At 40.6% G+C, this 24,364-nt stretch overlaps 1 protein-coding gene across 2 annotated transcripts in view; it reads right to left on the bottom strand.

The window, feature by feature from the left end:
- Positions 1-6,514: 6,514 nt before the first annotated feature.
- The window catches only part of ARHGAP29 (Rho GTPase activating protein 29), a 226,620-nt gene continuing 208,770 nt past the window's right edge, over positions 6,515-24,364 (bottom strand). For both annotated transcript variants that reach the window (XM_073593109.1, XM_073593110.1), the window contains 4 exons: positions 19,001-19,280; positions 18,602-18,713; positions 17,340-17,429; positions 6,515-11,328 (listed from right to left, as the gene is read on the bottom strand). In XM_073593109.1, coding sequence (XP_073449210.1) covers positions 10,478-11,328; positions 17,340-17,429; positions 18,602-18,713; positions 19,001-19,280 — 1,333 coding nt within the window. In that variant the 3' untranslated portion in view covers positions 6,515-10,477. The remainder of the gene's footprint in view (positions 11,329-17,339; positions 17,430-18,601; positions 18,714-19,000; positions 19,281-24,364) is intronic.

Genomic DNA, 24,364 nt, shown 5'->3' with positions numbered 1-24,364 from the left:
GTCTGGAAAATCTGGGACGTCCCTTGGAGAATGTGCGAAGAGTCTGAGAATGTTAGAATACAATGTTCTCCTTGGCCTGTTCTCTGCAATGAGGATCACCAAAATTGCCCTCCAAGTTGAACTAGTGGAGCAGATGAAGGAGCTGTAGAGACGGAAAGGTGTAGATCAGATAGAACTGATCCCACAGAGTCACCAGAGCATCAAATGCGAAGGCCCAGGGATCCCTGGAACTGGCAACAACTGGTCCTGTTTGTTGCTGAACCTGGATACCAGAAGATCCATGTCCAATGTCTCCCATTTGTTGCAAAGAATTTGGAACCCCTTAGGCTAGAGAGATCATTTCCCTGAGATTGAGGAGCTGATGACTGAGGAAGTCCACCAGCAAGTTTTTCTTGTCTGGGATGTGATTGGCGGATATGGAAGGAACGTAGACTTCTGCCCAAGACAGAAGTCCATCTTGAGGCAGCAGGATCCTGGACAAGGCTGCGTCCAATATTAGCTCCAGATATTCCAAGACGTCTGGAAACTGAGGAGATATCCAAAACGCTGCAGAGTCTGCACTGCCTGCTGGATATTGGCTGACAGCAAATTCCAATAGAAGCCTGCACGTCAAATCCTTAGTAAATGGTTTATTATTAGGTACACAAAAAGGCTACAAAAGGGGCTAACGTTTCAACACAACCGCCCTGATCACAGCTCCAAATATTGGCTGACGGCCTAGGCATTCTGGTTCTTCAATAGCAAAACATCCAGGTAGCTCACAATGTGGAAATCCTGAGCTCGAAGCAGAGCAAGAAATGGAGCAAGTATCTTGGTGAACATTGGGAGGGGTTGTGGACAGGCCAAAGGGAAAGAAACAAACGGGTTGGTACATCCCCGCTTCAAACCCCAGATATGAGGGAATGTGTACATACGTCTCCCTAATGTCCCCAGTGGCCAGCAGATGCCCCGGCAGAATGGAGGCAATTACGGACATGGCAGATTTTATGCAGAAATTCTGGACTCATTCCTGTCCAGAATGGGGGCAATCCCGGTAGAAGGAGCTGCTAAATAGTGCAGAGATCCGCCTGTCTTTGTGTAGAGGATGGCAAATGGGAAGGCATGAAGTGGGGAAGAGGCAAAGTCTGAAGATCCAATTTGCAGCCCCAGGAAACCACACTCTGGACCCAAAAATCTGATATTTCTTGACACCAAATGGCCAAAAAGGCTGATAGGCATCCCTCCCACTTAGTCAGGTGGGTCACTCCTTAATGGTGAAGAAGACTTGTTCCCGGACTTGTCAGGCTTGACGATCCATGGGTTTTGACGGAACTGTGCTTAAGGTTTTGGCTTGCAGCTCGAGGCCCGAGGGGGCTTAAAAGAACTCTTTTTAGACACTGGAAAAGAAGACCTGCTTGTAGGAGCACAAACCTTCTTTTTCTGGAGAGATTGATCTTACCCCAATGACCTCCCTTGATTTACTTATCTAAGATATCAAAGAGGTGTTCCTCTTCAAAGGGCATTCTTTTAGGAACATCTTACATAGAAGTACCACTGACCAGCATTTCATGCTCATGCTGGATTGTTGGTGAAGTGTATACACTAAGATGTCTGTGCTGAAGTGTAGGGCCACAGGCAAAAGTTTGAGGTGGTGGTAAATGGAGAGATTTATTAAAGTGGACCCAGGGTCACAGTCTAGACAGCCAGGATTTAGTAGATTGCGACTGATGTGCCAGCAAGTGAGGGTGAATCTTTTTAGCCTAGAATGTGCTGTCTATGAAGAAGTCAGTGATGCTGACCAGAAAAAAGAGCTCCCAGAGGAAGCTAAAAATGACATGTCCACATACAGTAAGCCCAGCAGTCTGAGGCCATAAAGATGCATCAGCAGCCTTATGCAACAGTTCGGTGACAAGTGCTTGAAAAATGGTACCATTATTAATCAGACCTTCTCTTTCACTCAACGGTTGCAACACATTTAAAAGTATAGCAGCCGCCGCACTGATAAACCCATGGAGATTGGAGCCAGCACATTGGGGACCATATTAAAAGGAGCTGAACCCCACTTACCACAGCAGAGCTTTTCAGTAATGGAGCCGGTTTAAAAGGACAGTCAAACATCCTGGCTATGCTCTCCTGGAGGGCATATCCATGAAGGGGTCCTCAGAGACAGGGCCCCACCTACTGATGGGTCTCAACTCTGGACCTATATACCTGCAGCTATCTCAATGCTATGCAAGTCATGCCAAGGTGAGTGCCCATACAGGACTCTGTGCCCCATGCAACATAGCAGGCTAGCGCCGTACCTTCTTCCAGGAGAGGTTGGGGGTACGGTACCACAAAGCTCAACCAAGGAGTCAACCGTTCCAGAAAGCTGCAAAGGAAAGTTGCAGTGACTATGGAGCAGCTACAGCTTGCAGAAGAAACAAAAAAAAAAGGTTAAAAGTTTTGCTGGAGAGATGTCCACAACCTATGGACACTAACAAACTGAGGCTAGCTTGAAATGGGAGGGGTTTTAGAGGGAGATGCTTCTGTGCCTTTTTTGCCAGTGTCCAATCTTCTAAAGATAGCTGCCTATAACCCAATCTTATGACTAAGGATTTGTGTCCTGTACTGTACCAGGGCTTTTTTTTTCAGGGGGAACTTGGTGGAACTCAGACCCTTGGGGGGGGTCTGCTCACCAATCCCTTGTAAACACAGAAGTCCGGTTTTTGTGTTTACAAGTGACAGCTCTGCACTCTGTGTGTAACCCCCCTGAACTCTGCACTTTGTATGTAATCCAATTCTGGTATTTAATGCCCCTTTAGACCCTCCTACTGTTCGTGAAATTTGACTGACCATACCCACTATTTGATGTGATTTGGAGTGTGTGTGTGGGTGGAGGGGTTTTGAGGAGTCGTGGTTGAGTTCGAGCACCCATTGTTTGAGAGAAAAAAAAGCCCTGTACTGTACAATTACAAAATTAACTTTTCTTATTTGCGCCATTTTTGTCTGTAAAACATACAATTGTAAGCATTTTCTTATTTCTGTTCAATAAATACAAAGTTGATTGTACCAGAAATCATGTGTACCGATACATCCTGTGCTTTCTGCTGACTGTTGTCAGCAATGTTCCCAGTTGTCTTTATGGACTATGGAACACCTCCCCCAAATGTTATGTGAGGAGAGGGGGAGGAGGTCTGTAGTTCTGTCGAAGGGTGACACTGTTGCTCCCCCACACATACATTGCAGGAAGTGGCTGCAGCATCAATTTAAGCTGCAGCAGTCTCCTGCCAGCTCTACTCCGAGAACTGAGAAATCAAAGACCACTGATTGCTCTGTTCTCAGACTTCCTGGAGCAGGGAGTGGTGAATGTCAGTCACCACACTCTGCTCTTCCAGTGCTCACTGGAGCGCTGGGCTGTGGCGGGCCAGGAGTGGCTGGCCCAGGCTCTCAGCAGCATGCTAAGAGGCTGAGCCAGCTCCCAGTCAGGCACCTGGGCAGATCTCAACATTATTGGACCAGCTCTGTGAGGCCAGCTGACAGCTCTGCAAAGTAGTTAGCAAAATCTGTAATTTAATAAGCACATACTGTATGGCTAGCCCCATATACATATTAACTAGATACACAAACTAGGTTTTTAGAACAAAACTGAAAAATGAATAATTAATGTACAAGTGTGCTGGATGTAGACACACATTCAATGCCTATGCAGAACCCAGGACACCTGCACCCCTATCAAAAGCTTTCTTGGACTATCTGTGTAATAAAGCAACATTACGTGAACAACTATGGTGGACTCAAAGCACATCCATGCTTCATTATAAAACAATGTGACAAGTTCTACTGAAAATAAGTTTGTATTAAGCCACTTGGCTCATTGCCATTTCCTTACAGTGAGCATTAAGGAGTACCGGACCATTTGCAGGAAAACAATTCAAGCCCTACTTTTTCTGCGTGTGTAGAGGGGGGGGGGGGGCAAATGTGTATCATCCACACTGCATTAAAGTTCTTCCAAAATTGCACCCTTGAAAGAGGCTATAAATTAGGTAGCGTAAAACTAAAAGGTTTATTGCTGCATTGTTTTTTTTTCTCAAACATATTCATGCAATACGGTCAGCCAAATAACCCTCAAGCATTCCACTGACCATGATTCCCAGCACAATCTTTGATGTCTATACAGAGAAGGTTAAAAGCAGATCTGATGATCCTTATAGACAGAGTTAAATGGTCAATAGATGATGAGCAATTAATTAAGTGAAAAAGACAATAGAGGGCAAAAGGGACAAAGACAAAGGGTACAGGTCACAGGCAATGAAGGGTTTCCCATGACCTAGTCACTCTCACCAGTGTGTCCTTAGTTTATTGTTGTCCAGAGCAGCACAAAAGTGAAGATATACTGTATATAGCCATTTTTAGCAATAATGATTTAAGCATTTATTAACGTACAATGTGGAATGGAAAAGGAACCACTTAAAAATTATTTCTTGCATAGACCTTAGCTTTTCAGCTTTTGTTTTAGTATTGTGGGTAAAGGTAAACACAAGGCACTCATTGGCTGAATGCAGAGCAAACATGCCAGAGCCAGACCACAACCTCCCAGCTTCACATTCTGCTTAACAGGATCTTGCTGATATTGGTCAGCTACTGGTAGGAGACTGGAAGACAAGGGTGGCAGCTCCAGCCTGAGTGCTTTTGTATATGGTGACTGAAGACATATGTAGACAGACGTACATCAAAGCAGTATATGTGTACTCAGGTTTGGACCAGACTTGGTAACAGGCAAGCAGTGGTGTACCACACTGGAGACAGATTCATGGCATGACCAGGATACAATACAAGGTCTATAATGTGTGGGTAGCAAATTAAAGAGATGGTAGGCAAAGAGTTACGAAACTGGCCAGAATCAAGAGAAAGTTAAGTTATGAACAGTAAGCCAGGTTGGTAACAAGCATGGTAGGTAACAGGTCAGGTCACAGGAAACTGTTGTAGAGCTCTCAGCACTAAACTTATATGTGATACAGATCGGCACAGTGCCAGGTGTGTATGACTGCACATGTGTGAAGCCAATGTAGCAGAGCATGTTCCATTACCAGTAATGTTGATAATGAATATGAATATGATTGACTGTGCTTCAAGTTATAAGATCAGCATAATTATAAGGGCCAAAACAATCAAATGAAAGTCCTGCTCTTTAATTCCCCCTCCATCCAGATGTCAGACAGAAACAGGAGCAGCTACTCAAAGAATACTCAATCTTTTTTTTCAATTGGATGGTGCCTGGGGCAAGGAAATCTTGTACAAAGACAAATTCTTAAATATTTTATTTCTATTTCACAAGAACACTATTTTGAACATGCACCTGCCCCTATGCACTTCCTAAATTACCCAAGTGGTTTCTTTCACACAAGAAAAACTATTTCCATCACCTTTATTCTTTCAACCATATGCTTTTCTGACTTTGGGGCTTGTTTATGAAATTTAATATAAGAGCTGATTTTACATCCTTACGAGTGTTAACTGTTTTAATGCATTGACAATGTTGCCCAAAGGCAACCCGTTAACTTTGGATGGACTTTCAACACACCTGCACTAGTTTAGGTAACAAAATATAAATGGTGAACCACAAAGAGAAATAATGTATTCTAGTAAAGTGTTGCCAACATCCCTTAAAAAGAGACAAAAGTACCCCCCGGTACAGTGGGACTTGCGGGCAAACAGAAAGAAAATCGTATATCATAAAATATGAGGCAAACTCACTAAAAAACCGCCTTTTAGATCGAGGATATTCATCCACATGCCTCAAAAAGACTTTTAAACGTGTATGCGGACAAGTGAGACAGGATGTACTTTGTTTCTAAAAAAAACATCTAATAACTCAAAACCCATCACCAGATTGATAACCACTTACAACAAACAAACAATACTGCTACGTACGCTGGACATGTTCATATATTACAAATGTTGATGCTGCTTTGAAAGACATTCTGATAAAACTGTTTTTGCTTTCTTTCAGAATATATCTATATCTTCTCCTAAAAAAAACGCCTCTGAGGAAGGGATATTTTCCCGAAACATGCTAGGCTATTGGAGGAAATCCATGTTCATTCTTGAATTTGTAAATTAATGTAATATGTGTAAACTTTTCTTTGTTTTGCACTAAATGTGCTGTACCAATTGTGGTCATGTTTTTATACATGCTTTTTAATTATCTTTCTAAATAAATGATATTTTATGATATACGATTTTCTTTCTGTTCACCCCTAAAGTCCCACTGTACCAGGGGGGTACTTAGTTCCTTTTTAAGGGTCCTCATACAATAGTTTAGGCAACTCTGCACATGACACCACAATACAGAAAGCATTCACATCTGTGTTGTGCTGCACTTTAGTACAGGTGCGTTTAGATCTATTACGTATATGTTTATTTTAGTGCCATTTAGAATTAATGGAAATAAACACACCACAATGCAGAAAAAGCATTCATTACCACAACCAACTGGATTCATGCTGCGATCTTACCAATTCGGAATGTAATGAGGATGCAAGATATACAAGGATGCATTTGACAAGTTATATATTTTGCATGTATTTTTTATAATTTACATTTTATGTTCTTAGGAACACGGTCATTCCCAGTATAAGGACAAAAATAACTGTACAACTCACAAAGTAATCATACACAGTATAAGAGTCTCTCCTGTTATATTACTTGACATTAAAGGGTAAGAAAGTCAGTCTTTAGGACACGTTTACCTCAGATTCTAAATTATTGCAGCTTGCCCAACAAGGGTCAAGACTTACAGAGCTGGGCGAGGGGGAACAATTCGCAGTAGATGGAGGCTGAGCATTGGTTTTGAGATCTGGCGACATGCAATGGAACTTTTGAGCAGTGCACATTGGACCATAGCAAGAAGCCACCTCCTTACAAATGGGAAACCAGCATTATCATCCTGAATTAGCCTGAAGCTGGAAACGGACATCATGCACTGCACGATCAGGGCATGGGGAGGAATTACAGCGCCTGTACAGAGGTTGAAGTATGAAGTACACGGTGAGTTTCAATACATCAGTGTATATGCTCCAATGAATTTTCGGTAAGTAGATGCAGGATTGGGGCAGGAGACTAGGGGAAGCAAAGGGAATCAGATGACTGGGGAAATTGGGTGATGTTAGGCATTCATATAATGATGGAGGAAACCATATTATACATAATTTGATAAAATTTGCATTGTTGTGACTCCTAACTTTGTAGAGCTGGCTCCCCCTAGATTTTTGGAAGACCTGGTAATAACAGCTTTGTCAAATGATCACAAACCTGAAACCAAGATACTTAACAGCAGCAACAGAAGTTAAATAGTTCTGTGCCTAGATGTGGATGTAAATCAGTTTTGGTGATATGAACACTGAAAATATTTTTTGACAGTACTTAAAAAAAAAAAAAAAGCTCCATAAACGAATGTAATAAAATACCTTTATATTTTAATATGAAAAACCCATAATAATATACATTTGTGCACAATACGCCTTTCATTTGAGATTGAGAATATGTTTGAAAATATGTGAAAAAATCTCATAGCACAAGCATTAAAATTAGCCAAGGTTGAATAATCTACATTTTAATAAGTTAAAAATAAACCAAAGATTATATAAACCATGAACTCTGAAAATAGGTTAAAAAGTTAATATATTTGAGCATATGTAACAGTTTACTTGTATATAAAAATATTTCATACAAAAGAACACTGGATGCACAAGCAGACATTTTTGGTATTTGTTTGGTTGGCTTCGGCCATTCTGTTTAAATTTATATGTTGCTTTTAAAAAAGCCAGGGGGCAGGATTCCTAAAATAAATACAGAAGACTTTCACTGTACAAGGAATATGGCAGCAGATAAATAAAGGACAATGAGGTGAACCAGTTTACCTGATTATTGATCTAGAACAGTTATTAAATATCATGCTACTCAAATGACTACATCTGTTTAACAGGCATCTGTTATTTACAGTCAGTGGAGAGACATTTTATCTACTTAATCAATATTTTTGAGATTGAGTGTACCTAGATGCTTTAAAAGCTGCCAGAAATTGTTTCACTCCAGGTTGCAGGCTACAATGAATATGCTAATCAGCATTTCCCAAGTGGGGTATGCAGAAGAGTGGTACATGTCTTTACGTCATACTCTTGCTCCATAGATTATATTGTTGTGTTCCTGCGAACACAGCTTCAATTAAACTGGACAGGGCATATTTATAAAGCTGTGAATGTGACTTCATTAAATATTCACTGGTGGTGAATCAAATACTGGAATTAAAACACATGCACCAAGAATAGTTACCTGCAGTAAATGTTTGGTGAATGTCAGATCCACTGCTTTATAATGTATTCATTTTATTGACCGATGCATAGAACAAAAGGGAGCATGCACGCTAAGGCTGAGGACCAGTAAGTGTACATAAGCTGCTGGCCATTTTCAAGAGTTGACACTTGGTTCTGTGAGCAGACAGGCAAGTATGGTAAAGTAGGGATTCATTGATGAGAAGCAAGGGTAAAAGAAAAATCACTTGTGCAGAGATTCAAGTGGCAGTACTAAGCTGGTACAGCTCAGATAGGCAGAACAGGTACCCTGAAAAGAATTGCTTCAAAAATCATGATTACAGGTGGTATATATATATATATATATATATATATATATATATATATATATATATATATATATATATATATATATATATATATATATATGGCAAAGGTCCATAGACAAGTCCTGTAAACGTTATCAGCGTGTGACAACTGAGCATTATGCCCACCAGTTAATCAGTTTTTAAATATCAAAGTCTATACAGATGGGATTGTATTATTAAGCCACAACTATCATTCTGAAAAATGAACATGAGCACTTCCAGATGTGAAAACTTTGGGTAAGGAACATTGGGGGAAAATCCACTTTGCACTGAAAGTGCACTTGGAAGTAAAGTCGCTGTAGATCCGAGGGGGACATGCAAGGAAAATAAAAAACAGCATTTTAGCATGCACATGATTGGATGATAACATTTTCAGAGCTTCCACTCATTTCAGATCTACCCCTTAGATTTAGAGCGACTGCACTTCCAAGTGCACTTGCAGTGCAAAGTGGATTTGCCTTTCGTAAATAACCCCCATTGTGTTTTTAAGTGGAAGACCTGAGAACAGCAAAAACGCTGAGATATTTGACACTTGCATATATGTACCGGGGAATATTATAAAAATCATTATTGTATCATGGGATGATAGTGATATCCATTAAACCACTATCTAAAATCTGCTGCAATTAATGGATTCAAAAAGAGGTAATACATAGAAAGGAACTAATATTAGCATAAAATGAATTTGTGCAAGGACTATGCAATGGGATACAGAAACACTATAAGCCTTGAGCGCTGGACTAAGAGTTCCCAGAATCCTCTAAATTCTACTGGACTCACTTTTTCGGTAAGGTAAAGAACTATGTATAAAATTAAGTAAATAACAACCAATCAACAGGAAAGAGCAATGATTTACACCCACGTCAGCTGTTACAATTTTTCTGTAGTCATGCTAACAGAAGATTGAGATGGGCGACTGTGCACCACTTCTTTGTCTGTGTTTCCACATAATAGCTTAAGAAATGTCAGCTACATATATGTAGTCAGCTTTTTACCTACGGAAAGGATATCTCCACTAAGTGTATTTTAAAGTATTATAATGCCCACCTCCAGCACACAAGTGCACCAATTTTCCCATCTTGTATGTTGCCAGGACCTGTTGACCTGTCTGCAGTAGGTGTCAGCCCACCAAAGGAAGAAACCAACACCCAGGCAAAGAGAGGAGCTAACCAACAGCCCTGTGCTCATACTAGGACAGGAGGTGGTGTTATGCATTACGATAACTCCAACAACCTGCTCTCAGTAGGGTTCTCTTTGAGTAGCATTTGTAAAAAATAAAGTTTTAAGTGCATCATCTTTGTAAAAGTAACATTAAAGTGACGACATGTAAAATGGCAATGGATGACAAAACAGATGTAAAATATACAGTTATGATAAACAATTGTACCCCGGGAGGGGGGGGGGGGAACTTTATACATTATTTATACAGAAGCAATTTTTTTTTTTTTTAATTGCACAGATTACATGCTTTCCTTCAGCAAGTTCAAATGTTTTTTTGCTGCTGTCATTAGAATTCAATATTTTTTTTTACCTACTTAACACAATTTACATTAGAAAACAGTTTGTTCCATACACGAATACTGTTTCTTGGTATAAATAAGCATTTCACTTTTCAAAACAATATACATTTCACTAAGTGCACCTTATAAACCACTTCTATTCTGGGGAATGCATACACAAATAGACAATCTGATGTAAAAAAGCATAAAGCAAGGCTTAAAAAGGGATACTTCAGTGTTTTGTTTTTCCAGTTAAAAGTTTCTTTATAAAAAATAATGTATTCACAAAATGGCACATAAAGGTTGCTGCTGGGCAGAGGAAGTATATGCTGCAGTTAGGCTACACAAAGTGGGCCTCTCTGTGTTCTAACTCCTGGACACGCTTTGGCCGAAGTCTTGGAAAGGCTGGTTTCATATCTGATGGTGAAACCTCCTCAGGAAGAGTTTTTTGTGAGGTTTTGCCTTGTCCATGTGTTTCAGATACCAGATCTGAGTCTACAACTAGATTCACATTATTATTGTTGTGCTGATACTGTACTTTGCTGCCGCTTGTAGATGTGGCATCAGTTTGAGAAGTCTCTTCGCCTGGCTTTGTTTTTTGGGAGGGTGGTTCATAAAAAGTTCCTGGCTGCAAAGTTCTTGGGGCTCTAAAAGCAGAAAGTGGGTTAGGTTCGGTTGAGTTGCTGTCGGTAGTGACTGGTTTGAACTGGCTTGCAGATGGCAGTTTTGGCAGCGCTGTACTTGATAACAAGGTGGTGGGACTTCCATCGTGGGCTCTTATTTCCTGTGGAACGTTCGTCATAATCATTGCAGTCCTGGGTGTGATATCATACTGTTTGTACTGCTTATCCCATGCTTTACGATAACTTTGAGAGTCATAACAAGAAGCTCTGTGGCAAGAATTCATGGTGGATGGGGGTTTAGTCTCTGAAACCTCTTCAATAATGGGACTCTTGCCAAACTTGTCCGAGGTGGCCACATCCACATTCCTGGAATTCTTCTCGTTCAGCATAGAAGGCGGAAGAAGCCGATCCATGGGCAAACTTACAGGGCGAATCATTGTCTTGACTCGAGGAGCCCTTAGCTGAACTTTAGATATTTGTCTATAGGATTTTGCAGGTACAGAATTGTTTGCCTTGTCTTCTGTATTATTTCTTACTTCACCTTCAGAAATAGTGTTCAGAGAGCCATCTATAAAGAGAAGGGAAACAAAAAATTGATTAGATAACTTTGTTCAAGCTGTTACTTGTGGAGGGTGTTCAAAAAGTGCACTTATTGCTAAATGAATTCCATGACTTTCCTAGCAACTTCTAACATTAATAAGCATAACAGCTTACATGCTCCCACATAATGAGGCAATTTTTATTGAAATTAAGCTCCAGCCAAAGAACAGTGTTTTGGGTTTTTTTTCCCCCCTCAGTCTCTGCCCTGTGTGGAAACTCACCTCACTTTTGGTGTGGTTACAGAGAAAGGAAGTAAAAGAAAATCATCAACCAAGTTGGACTACACATAGCAATACAAATCTGACAGAGGTACTAACCCCCCCCCCCCCCCCATTCAAAACAAAATAACGTTTTGGCTGGTGTTCTGCTATCAACAATTGTCAGTAGAAGCAGCCATGTTGTGTGTAAAACCATCAACAATATTTTATAGAACACCCTGTGTATTGGCTACCCACAAATAGAAACAAAACTGCAGCCCACGGCCCAAAAGTAACAAGTTAAAAGGAAAAAAAAAATTCTTGTGTGAAATATTCTGAAAACTATATGGCTTCGCCATAAAAGGTGAGCCAACAAGAACAATTCTTGTTGTTCATAGCGACCAAATCGACTTTGGTCTTTTTTATAGTTCGTTGTTGGAAAATAAAATTCTGATTAATTGCAGGGAGAAAGAAGAACTACTCTTAGTACATTTTTAGATCACTTTGAAGACCCACACTGGCTAGAGAGTGGAAGAGTTCCTAGCACAGAATCAGGTTTTTACTGTAAATATAAGTTTTCACATTTCTAATTTTTTTCTTACATTTCCACATTTGTATAATTTTAACTTTTTTTTTTTTTTTATTTTGGAATGAAGATGTCTAGATTTGCTACTATAGACAGGTTAGATAAGCTACTACAATGACTGCCTAACTAATTAGCAACTTGTGAGGTAAAATATCAGCCAAACAATGGGGTTGATTTACGAAAGGGCAGAGTCCATTTACCCAGCAAAGTGAATGTCAGTAAAAAGGGCGAAGGTTTGTTTGCTTCTTTGAACATCCAAATATATGTTAGTTAGTCAGGTTGAAAAAAGACACAAGTCCATCTAGTTCAATAAAGGGGGGGGGGGGGGGGGGAAGAATCATACAATCCCATACCCACACTTGATCCAGGGGAAAGCAAAAAAAAACCCCAGAAAAGCATGATCCAATTTGCTCCAGCAGAGGAACAAATTCCTTCTTGATCCCCCGAGAGGCAATCGGATATTCCCTGGATCAATTTTACCTATAAATGTTAGTACCCAGCAGGGTTGCCAACCGCCAGTAAATTTACTGTCAGTTTGTAAAAATCAGTAATTTTTTTTTACAACTGACAGTAAATATCAGGGGCTTATTTCATGTTATGTTGACTTTTTTAGTTTAAATCAAGCAAATGACTTTGTTATAGGTATTGTCATTGATTCCATTGTCTATACTGTTCAAATATCCTAGATGGCTGAGACACACCACAGCCATAGTGCTATCCAACTGGATCCAAATCAGGTGACCTGCCAAGGGGATGATCCAGCAATGTAAAAGGTACCACATTTTCTGAAACTCTACAAAGTTCCAGGACATGTGACTGGAGAATGGGAGACAAAAATTATCCTATCATAAGATCTTCTAGAGGGTGGAAAGGGAAGACATTACAGTTTCTGGAGTTGGAAGGCTGTTCCACCGGATCAGAAACTACCTGGTCCACAGGGCAGGCAATTTGATCTGCTCAGAAACACAGTCAACTTGGTTTACAAAAGCAAAGTGCAGAGTTGAGACTGTTTGAGGAGAGAATGAAGATTTTATGTTCACTTGTAATGGGTTACCCACAGACCCACAATTCTCACGTAACAGTTGGGAGACAGGTAACTCTTGAACTAAAGGACAAGGACATAACGCTCTTACAGAAGAAACAATACGGTCAAAGCTATGTACAGGTGATGACAGGATCCAAGCACCAATTTCTGAAGATTCAAGATTTGACCAAATTGTTGAGATCTGTAGCAAATCAGAGACAGGTTTGTCTAAAAAAGCCTGTGCCGACTATTTCCACCACAGTTTCCCACAATAGGTGATACCATAGGAATGCACTAAGGCCAACTATGCCACAATAGGGATACCATGGGAATGCATTAAGCCAACACTGGGCATGAGCACGCTTGAGAAGACCAAGGGGAAGACTGAAAAGTCAGGGGGACATGTAAGTTCATGTTCTAGCTGACCACAGAAACCAGAAAATCCCTCTTGTAAAAGGATGGGAATTGTAGATCTGGATCTGGTATACCAGGCAAAATGTTTGGATGAACAGGCCTCAAAGTAGGCAGACTTTCTTTTGGGAAAGAGAACAGTAACCTGGATGAAATACAACTCTTGAGAGCAATCGAACATAGGAGTTAGAAACAAAACCTTGGTCCAAAAGAGATCCTAAAAGGACAGAGGTAGGTTTGCTAATCTGTGAGGTGACACACAGGTTGAAGGTAAGAAGTTGAAGAGGGAGCTGGACATGAATGTACAGTTTGTTTCCCTGAAATAACACTCTCGGCGCCTATACACCTGAAGGGCAAACTATCCAGGGGTCCACGAGGATTAACAAAAGCACCACCACTCTTGAAAATGTGAGCACACCTTCATGCTTAGAGTGTTAGCAGGCTTCTTAAACCAGATTTTGCAGGTTACCAGAGTTAAAATGAGGAATAAGCCTCTTATTTTTTCAGTCTGTAAGGTAAGGGAGACATGCAAATACCTTCTGTCAAAAAATGCTCTACTGTGCACTTGAACTGGTTTAGTAGCAGACTACAGGTCCCTTTTAGCCCGTCTTACCAACACCAGCCAAGCTATACATCTCATGAACATATAGAATTAGAAATTATACTACGACAAAACATTTTGGAAACATTAACACTCACCAAGAAGATTTCCATCAAGCTGTTTTTTTCTTGTACTGTATATATAAAACTTCCTGATAAACCATTTCTTTAAAGAAACCTATAACCATACTGGCCCTGACTTGCTTTATATTGATTATAGCACTTGCTAAATATTTAAGCTCAATCTGAAAAACTTTTGACAGGCAGGAGTAACCAAAATATTTCCAAATGTCCCTTCTAGGAGTTCATGTACCTATGGCTGAGAAACTCTGCTTTATAGCATCACATATATAAACTATTATATGCATTAACTAAAAAAATTCCCTCCATTTAAACAAATTCATTATTGTCTTATAGTTACATAGTCAGTCAGGTTGGGGAAAAAAAAAAAATTTGCTATGGTGCTACACATGTGATCAGTTAGGACACTAGCGATTTTGTCCATGAACATAAGTACTGCGACAGTTATCATTCACAGCATGTCTTGAATGTAGCCATTTTAATAAACAGTTAAATTGGTAGGTTCAGTTCTGCTTTAACCTCCATAAGATTTAATTGAGGTTTTAAACCCACATCATAGAGAGTTAGATCAATGACGGTATTGACTGTTTCATCATGGTGAAAGGTGATCTCTCCTCAAACATTTGCTTGGCTTGAAATGTGTTTGTTTTGTCATAACTACTTATTGCCTGTTTATTAGACTGACTTTTAAAGGACTAGTATCCAAGCAATGAAAAGCTTATATTAGGTAAATATTAACAAGTGTTTAAAAAGAACAATGCTGAACTTGTTACATCATTGGAAAATAACTTTATTTCTGTTTTGCAACAGCATTCTTTCTAGAGTTTTGTGGATGCTTTGTATACTTTCTTCTGAATACTCTATTTTCTAGCCTGGTGATCAGCACCTTCCATTAGGTGCACATATTTACACATAGGATCACTGAACATCATGGTGCCAAGAGTAATGGTGTGCTGGAACACAAAGAAATCAATCAGGTTTAATTATTTTAGAGAAGACATCCAAGGACCTATGTAATGAAACCTTGGGACTCACTGTGATGGGAAGCTGAACACAGTTTTGATTTGCACTTCTTATTATGGCCCCATTCACAACTAGCCTGGCGTAGGCGATCCTGCACGAGTTTTCTTGCAATGTTCCTAGGGCAGTCCATTCTCATTAATGGGCTGCTCTATGTAAGGCAAACAGAGCAAAGAAGCTCCTGTACCTTTTTGATGTGAGTTTTGCTGCACAACAAAACGCACATCTGCTAGCCGTGTTTGGAGTGCCAATATCAATGAACGACACCACATGCGTGAAATGCTTTTTTCGTGCATTTCAGGAATGCGTGATGAAGCCCTAGGAATCTGCTCATCTCTCTACACGTTAAGGAACGAGGAGGTTAAAATGTGGTCATAGCGAAGATCAGCATCTGTTAATAGCTTAACGGCTTCGCGCCGGCAATACGCAAATATGCAACCTCTTGGCGCCTTGTCCTTAGCCCTGAGGGGCTGCATATTTGCGTGAATTGCTGCCAATACATGTGCGCTAGGCGCTCCCGGCACAGTTCCAGTCGCCTAACTGAAAGCTCCTGATCGCTCCTTGTGATCAGGAGTTTTCAGACCAATCATGGCAGTCATGTGATCTTAAGCTCTGCCCCACCTCCTGGGGTCATAAACCTCTTAAAGTGCTGGGAGGCGCCGGTGCAAAGAGGTTAAAGGAAAAGTCAACCCAGAGGATTCCGATGGGCTCAGTCACACACTGGCTTCCTATACTATGGAACTCCAGTGTCCTCGCTGCAATTCCTGGTTTACCTCCCACCTTTAAAAACGAGGAGACTTAGATGCACTTAAAATGCTGCATACTCCATGTAATGATTGCAGAACGGCAGAGCTGGGAACTTGGGTTCATAAACCTAGTGATTCTCTATAAAAACTAAAAAGGAGCCTAACAGGTAGAAGAGGATGAGACTGATTTACTAGATACTCTGCATAACAAACATGCCTGTTATCATTGCTCTCCTGGTGGGGGGGGGGGGGATAATGACAATAAGCATTTAGTGACATTTTGCATGCAATGCTTTTGGGCAGTGCAAATTCAAAGAAACACTTTGCTGCGCACTTTTGATTCATATGACTCAATACCTCCTTAAAACCCAAAGGTAGAGAGGCATTCAGTCTGTGCCTATCCCCCTTTTAACAAATGTTTAAAGGAGGTCTTTGCACAGTGTCAGTGAGTATGCCAAATCATCAAGAGGACCACCTGTCAAGGAAATTAAATATAGTAGTGCTCAAGATTAAAGTGGTTGTAACCCTAAAAACAAAAAAAAAATCAAAAACAAAGATCTTGTGATTTTTAGCACAGTGCTTGTGCTGTGTAATTTTTCCCTTCCTATCTTGTAATATACCTGGTTGATCCTGCCTGTACCTGTGTCCCCGTCTGTGCTGACCATGGTAAACATGGCTACTAAACCATGATTACCATGGTCAGGTTACGTGCCTCTGTTAACCTGCTGGTCTGCAGGGAGTCTCTCCCCCCCGGTCAGCGCGAGCCCAGCTCTCCTCATTGTCCCTTGTGCCACTATTCAGCAAATTTACATCTATCCCCTCCGGATTATGCTGCTATTAACTACTGTGTATGTGTTTTTAAATAAAAAGGCTAAACACTTTTCCCATACCGCCGCTGTTCGGTCACGTGATCACCCTCGGCTGGATGGCTGACATCACAGGTGAATCCCGGCATCTCCCGTTCTCTCCATAGATCAGGGAAGACGATTGGAGGGGGATTACGTGACCGCACAGCTGCGGTGTGAGAAAAGATATTTAGCCTTTTCATTTTAGAAAAACACACATACACAGTAGTTAATGCCAGCATAATCCAGAGGGGATACATGTAAAGTCACTATGTGACTTTATAAACACTTTAAATGCAAATGAAAGACAACTTAACGCAAACATTGGTACATGTTGGTGCACATTAATTTATATAACAACAAAATGTGCTTCATACAGTGGAACCAACTTATGAAAGCAAAAAAGTGCATAAGATTTTCTCGATTACTAAGCTGGTGTCTTTTTTGCAAAAACAAAAAGGCAGCTCACCTTGTTCCTCTGAACCTTGTAACACGGGACTTGCTGCCTCAGAGGAGGAATTTTGGTGCAATTCCTCTTCATGGTCACACGAGTTGTGTTCTGGAAGAATCAGATTACAAAAGTTTATAGCTCTCAATCTACCACAAAAAAACTCTACCCTTTTCTTTCCAACTTTAAGTTTGTCTTAGGTTTGTCTTCATCATATGGAAGCCCTACTGTTTAAAGCGGAGGTCCGCTGAAAAAAAAAAAAAAAAAAAAAAATTAAAAGCCAGCACCTACAAATACTGCAGCTGCTGATTTTTAATATATGGACACTTACCTGTCCTGGGAGCCCGCGTCCGTCGGCTCTCGGCTGCTGCCGCCGCCATCCTCGGTAAGGGAATAAGGAAGTGAAGCCGTGCGGCTCCACTTCCTGGTTCCCTACTGCGCATGCGTGAGTTGCGCTGCGCGTCCTCTCTGGTCCCTGCTGTGTTCTGGGACCTGTGTGTCTCCCAGAATACAGCGGGGGGAGGACAGTGTAGGCGCCGGAAGAGGCGTAGGTCACCGCAAGCGCCGCGGTGATCTATGCCAGGAAGTGGGAGCAAATGCCTGTATTAGACAGGTATCTGCTCCCTCCTCCCTCCTGAAAGGTGCCAAATGTGACACCGGAGGGCGGGGGGTTTGGGGAATCCAAAAAGTGGAAGTTCCATTTTTGGGTGGAACTCCACTTTAATTTAATTACATTTTTAGCCACCTTTCTTGGTACAAATCTTTTTTTTTTTTTTTTTTTTTTTTTTTTTTAAATATAAACATGCGATGAAGAAAAGATTTTAAACAATATGGAATGTACAAGTCAGAATGCACTGCTATTAACCAATAAAACAGAGCATCTCAAACAACCAGATCATGTATTATATGAACAAAAAGCAAATATAAACATATATAGGGATACTAGCAATTGTATTTTGTATTGTAATTCTGTAAGCTCAGCATGGAAACTTGTGTTCAAATTAAATATCAAATAGAAGGAAGAGAAAAATAGGATGAGAACAAAAGCAAAAAGAAAAGCGAGGTACATTTTCAATGAGAAGCAGAAATATACTGCTCCTAGTGCTGTGGCCACCCACATAAAAGACATATTTATAATTACAACTGAGAAACCTTTCACTTACAAGTGGTAAAACTGTTTATCCTTCATGCACAAATAAATGGTCCCAAGATGAAGTTGTTTGAACTTCAGTAAAAGGACACCTGTGTAAAGTGATATTGCTATGACCACATTGAAAACTTACCATTCTCTTCCACTATGCTCATACTATGATTTCTGCTCTCTTGCTCCTCCACGCCTTTAAAGTCTAATGAATTCTCATCCAGGGAGCAGGTACGTTTGGAAACTACAATGTTCTACAAAAGGCAAAGAAATATTGTGTAAGGTCATACTCTTAAAGACTGATCAATTATATTAATACACATAACACCCTGATATAATTTAAACCTTGCCCACCCTCTTCCAAACATTTACAAATCCATTTTTATGAAAACACCTGCAAATATTCTTGTAAGCTCTGCCCCTCTGGGGTGCAACTTCAGGGCTGTCTTATAAGGAAATGGGTGGGAGGTATGTAGTGAAACAAGCAAAGTCTCTAATTTGATAATGCTACATTTTAATGAATTAACAACAGAACACCTACCTCGTTGCCAACTGGCAATGACTGTGACTTGCGAATCTGCTGTAGTTCTCTGTCCTCTGTCAGAACAAGCTTTTCAGGATTAACCATCTCACGGGAAATATCAAATATTTTATCATAGTATGTAATAAGCAGTTCCACAATACGCGCCTGATATGGATAGTCCACAAGAGAGGACAGTGAAATGGTGGCGTCAGTCTGACGTGGCCTAATTAGCGTGGGTCCAAATATTATACCCAGGTTACTGGCAGTCATTTTATTTTCTTCCACTTCTTCAGTCACCCTACAAGAAGTTAAAACTTTTATATTATTGTACTTCAGTCTGAATTACAAGTTTAAAACAAAAAACCCTCTTTTGACCCCTGACAATCCTAACATTTATGCTTGCTGCCCCCCAAATCCCTAATTAAGCATCTTTGGCAAAAGTAGTTAACCCCATCACGCCGACAAAACACATACAGTTGTGCTCATATGTTTACATACCCTGGCAGAATTTATGATTTCTTTACCATTTTTCAGAGAATATGAGTACCACAAATTTTTCTTTCACTCATGGTTAGTGTTTGGCTGAAGCCATTTATCATCAATCAACTGTGTTTTTTCTCTTTTTAAATCATAATGACAACAGAAACTACCCAAATGACCCTGATCAAAAGTTTACATACCCCAGTTTTTAATACAATGTATTGCCCCCTTTAACATCAATGACAGCTTGAAGTATTTTGTGGTATTTGTGGATGAAGCTCTTTATTTTCTCAGATGGTAAAGTTGCCCATTCCTCTTTGCAAAAAGCCTCCAGTTCCTGTAAATTCTTGGGCTGTCTTGCATGAGCTGCACGTTTGAGATCTCCCCAGAGTGGCTCAATGATATTGAGGTCAGGAGACTGAGATGGCCACTTCAAAACCTTCACTTTATTCTGCTGTAGCCAATGACAGGTTGACTTGGCCTTGTGTTTTGGATCATTGCCATGTTGGAATGTCCAAGTAGATCCCACGGGCAGCTTCCTGGCTGATGAATTCAAATGTTCCTCCAGTATTTTTTGATAACTTACTGCATTCATCTTGCCATCAATTTTGACCAAATTTCCTGTGCCTTTGTAGCTCACACATCCCCAAAACATCAGCGATCTACCTCCGTGTTTCACAGTAGGAATTGTGTACCTTTCATCATAAGCCTTGTTGACTCCTCTCCAAATGTAGTGTTTATGGTTGCGGTCAAAAAGCTTAATTTTGGTCTCATCACTCCAAATCACTTTGTGCCAGAGGGTTTGAGGCTTGTCTCTGTGCTGTTTGGTGTATTGTAAGCGGGTAACTTTGTGGCATTTGCATAGTAATGGCTTTCTTCTGGCGAATCGACCATGCAGCCCATCTTTCTTCAAGTGCCGGCTTATTGTGCATCTTGAAACAGCCACACCACATTTTCAGAGAGTCCTGTATTTCACCTGAAGTTATTTGTGGGTTTTTCTTTGCATCCTGAACAATTTTTCTGGCAGTGGCTGAAATTTTAGTTGATCTACCTGACCGTGGTTTGGTTTCAACAGAAACCCTCATTTTCCACGTTTTGATTAGAGTTTGAACACTGCTGATTGGCATGCTCAATTCCTTTGATATCTTTTTATATCCCTTTCCTGTTTTATACAGTTCAACTACCTTTTCCCGCGGATCCTTTGACATTTCTTTTGCTTTCCCCATGAATCAGAATTGATCAGTGCAGCACTGGATGAAAGATGCCAGGGTTTGTCAGGAGTCCAGAAACTCATTGACCTTTTTTACACACACACCAATTACAAGCAAACAGATCACAGGTGAGGATGGTTACCTTTAATAGCTATTCAAACCCCTTTGTGTCAACTTGTGTTCATGTTATAAGGCCAAAATCACCAGGGTATGTAAACTTTTGATGAGGGTCATTTGGGTAGTTTCTGTTGTGATTATGATTTAAAAAGCTTAAACACAGTTGATTGATAAACAAATGGCTTTAGCCAAACACTAACCATGAGTGAAAGCACAGAGACTGGGGTCTCATCGAGAGCCCCAGGTCCCATAGTAACGATAGGGAACTCCTGACTCTGGGTCACCTGATCGCTGTGGTAGTCTCTGTTTGGCTACCACAGTAATCAGTTACTGTCAAGCCCACCCCTGTGTTTCTCTGTGAATGGAGAGGAAAGACACATTGCATCTTTCTCTCTCCTTGCAGCGAAAAAAGTGTGTGTAAAAAAAAAAAAAAAAAAAAAAAAAAAAAAAAAACCTAGGTCAAGGTTTGACCAGTATATTTTGGGCAGGATTTATTTACGTTTTCTTTTTTTTAAACTCGTATCAGTGTGTTTTAGGCACGACAAAAAAACAAACAAAATGTGCACTGTTGTTTCTGGGCTGTACTACGGGTACAAACAACAAATAACAAACATATGTGGTATTGCTGTCAGAAGCAGGAGAATTTATTGTGGGTTGTTCTTCGATGGTCGGTTATGATAGTAACAAGAAATATACAGCTAAATTAAAAAAAAAAAAAAAAAAAAAAAAAAACTTTTTTACTATTTTGGGGCAGTTTTCTTTTGATAATAAAAAAAAGATATCTATAACCACCAAACGAAAACCCAAGTAGCTGTGATGATATGAACGGGTTTACCAACACATGTCAAAGCTACAAAATGTATGCTTGGGCATGAAAATTCGTTTTACCCTTAGGCGTGAAGGGGGTTAACATTAAGGGAAGCAGACCATTTGATTTCCACATCATAGCAATATCTCTGAGTACTACACATGTAACCATGCTGGACCAATCAGCATGAACCAGTACTGTCATGTGGAAGGAAGGAGCAGTGCAAGATCCTTCTGTATACCCAGAAGTAGTGGGTATTTCTGGTGGCCCCATATAATGGTGGAGGAGGAAAGGAAAGTTGAATATGTAACACTGGGAATTAGCAAAGCACAGGCTCACTTTACAGAGCAACTATATTTAAGTATAAAGGCACAATTACAGGGGTTGGACAAAAATATGGAAAACCAGGTAAAAGAACGAAATGGTTACCCAATATGGTGTTGGACAACTTTTGGCATCCAAGACGGCCTCAATTCTCCTGGCAATTGACAAATGGCTGGCTTGGATGGTGGATAATGGAATCTGATACTAGTTGACCATGTCAACTGCGCTTATGCTTATCAGACAAAGTTTTCCCAGAAACCGCATATGCCGTCATAACCTTTGATACTGTACCTTGTAACACACAAATAAATTGGCAACTTCAGTCACAGAGGCACCAGCTAAGCGGGCAGCAACAATTTTCCCTCTTTGAAACTCAGCAGGCTTTGGCATGACTCTGTATTACTAGCAGCACATGATAAAAGTGAGGCTTCCCACCTGTTCGCTAGGTGTCTCATCACACAGAAACAAAAGAATGTGAGGGGGGTGGTTTGGAGAAACAGCCTGGTTAAAGGCCCCCCTTTCCCTCATGGGTTGGTGATTGATTTCAATGGGGGGGGTTGTTATAGGTCAAAAAACGGTCAGCCGATTGGGAATGTTCCAGAAGGTCCTCCAGGATAGGTCATTGAAGGTCACCTGACCCCCAGAACATTCCAGAAATTCCCAGGAACCCTAATTAAGCAGGAGTCTGAGGGGGGTCTTTGCCAGTGGCCAGAGGGATATTTGAAGAGCACCCCACAAATTGTGTTTACAATTTTAAATTATTTATTGATTTAAAGGAGTTATGGTGAATTGGTAATTTTTTAAAATTGTGAAAACCAATAAACAAGGCTGCGGCAATTACTAATACAGTTTGATGAGTCTAGTGTTTTTTTGTAGGTTTGGAGTTTATGCCGTTTACCATCCCATGTTACATCACTTTGACTTTCAATGCAAAACGTGTTGTCACTTTCACACCTGCAAATCATGTAGGATTTCCATATTTTTGCCCAACCCCTGTATGTTGTGAAGCTTTATAAGTGTTGTCTCTTGTGTGCCCCCAATGTCCCTGCAGACACACAAATTTGTTGATGCTTCTGTACCAGTGCATATTTTTCTATGCTCTGTGATGGGGTGACAATGCTATTACACAACACGGTGACACCAAAGTTACCACTGATAGACAAGCTGTACATACATTTTAATGCAACCATACCACTATACTAAACTTCCCAATGAAAGATATTCCTGTAAAAACAAATACTTACTCTTTATTGCATGCTTAGTAGAAACCTTCCCTCAAAGAGTGCTGGGAAATGGACACCAGAGTTCCAATTTTCTGGGTCCCTCGTAGAGCGCACTGGCTTCTTCTGCCAATCTCTATGTCACTACAGTATACAGTGATGATGTTCAGGTTAGCAGAAAGAACCACTAAGAGCCCTTTCACTTTGCAGCCGCGGCTGCGTTAGCTGTAAGGCGCCACTACTTTTAGCAGCGATTTTCACCCCCGCTAGCGGCCGAGGAAAGATGCTGCTTGCAGGACTTTAACGTCCTGCCAGCACAGCACCCCAGTTTGAAAACACTTGGGTGTCTTAGAGCTGTGGGGGACCCGGGAGTTAATATCCATTTCCCTGTGGACTGCGTCTACTAAGCAGATCTGCGTTTGGTGGCTTGGGCAGCAGGAAAAATATTTACATTCTTTTACAGGGATAGCTTGAATTGGGAAGTTTAGGAAAACAGTGAGGGAGATTTTACTGAAACTGAAGAGTTCAAAATCTGGTGCAGCTGTGCATGGTAGCCAATCAGCTCATTCAATTAAGCTTTGACAATAAAACCTGGATGCCGATTGGTTTCTATCAGAGTTGCACCAGATTTTGCAGTCTCCAGGTTTAGTAAATAACCCCCTTTGCCACTTAAACAATTGTGCATGCGCAATACTAATCACTAAGGCAATCCAATCATTGGAATGTACCACACAGTTTGATTTCTGTTCAGTAGGTTAAACGTAGAAAAGGTGTGAGCTCAGTAATCCCTTTCTTCCAATCACACCCACACATCACTGCAACAACCAACATTTGTTATGCTTACATGTGCACATACTTAGATTTTGAAATAGGTCAACAGCTTAAGTTTTATGTGTGAACCCTAGCTTGAAAATTCTGCAGGGAAATTTGAGAATTATGCTGTGGGATAAATTCCTCACAGGCAAAACAGTTAGGTTATGCCTCGGTGCAATGACCGCATCTTGTAGTGTGTGTGGGAACGGACTGACCTGTCTTTATTGCAATTCAAACAGGCAGAATGCCCAGTAACTAATGTAAAAACACCTCCAGAATGGGCTGGGGCTGAAAATCTATCCTTGCTCTGTGAACAGATAATATTTTTCTTAAACATCTACTCTTTAAACAGATGTCTTTCTGGACAGAGAGTACATCAGAGGTTGGGAAAAAAATTCTTTAAAGCCAG

Source organism: Aquarana catesbeiana, linkage group LG07 (genome assembly GCF_042186555.1).
Source record: "Aquarana catesbeiana isolate 2022-GZ linkage group LG07, ASM4218655v1, whole genome shotgun sequence".
NCBI classification, from domain to species: Eukaryota; Metazoa; Chordata; class Amphibia; order Anura; family Ranidae; genus Aquarana; species Aquarana catesbeiana.
The sequence above is the reverse complement of the archived record's forward strand: the minus strand, read 5'-3'. Positions and strand labels throughout refer to the sequence as shown.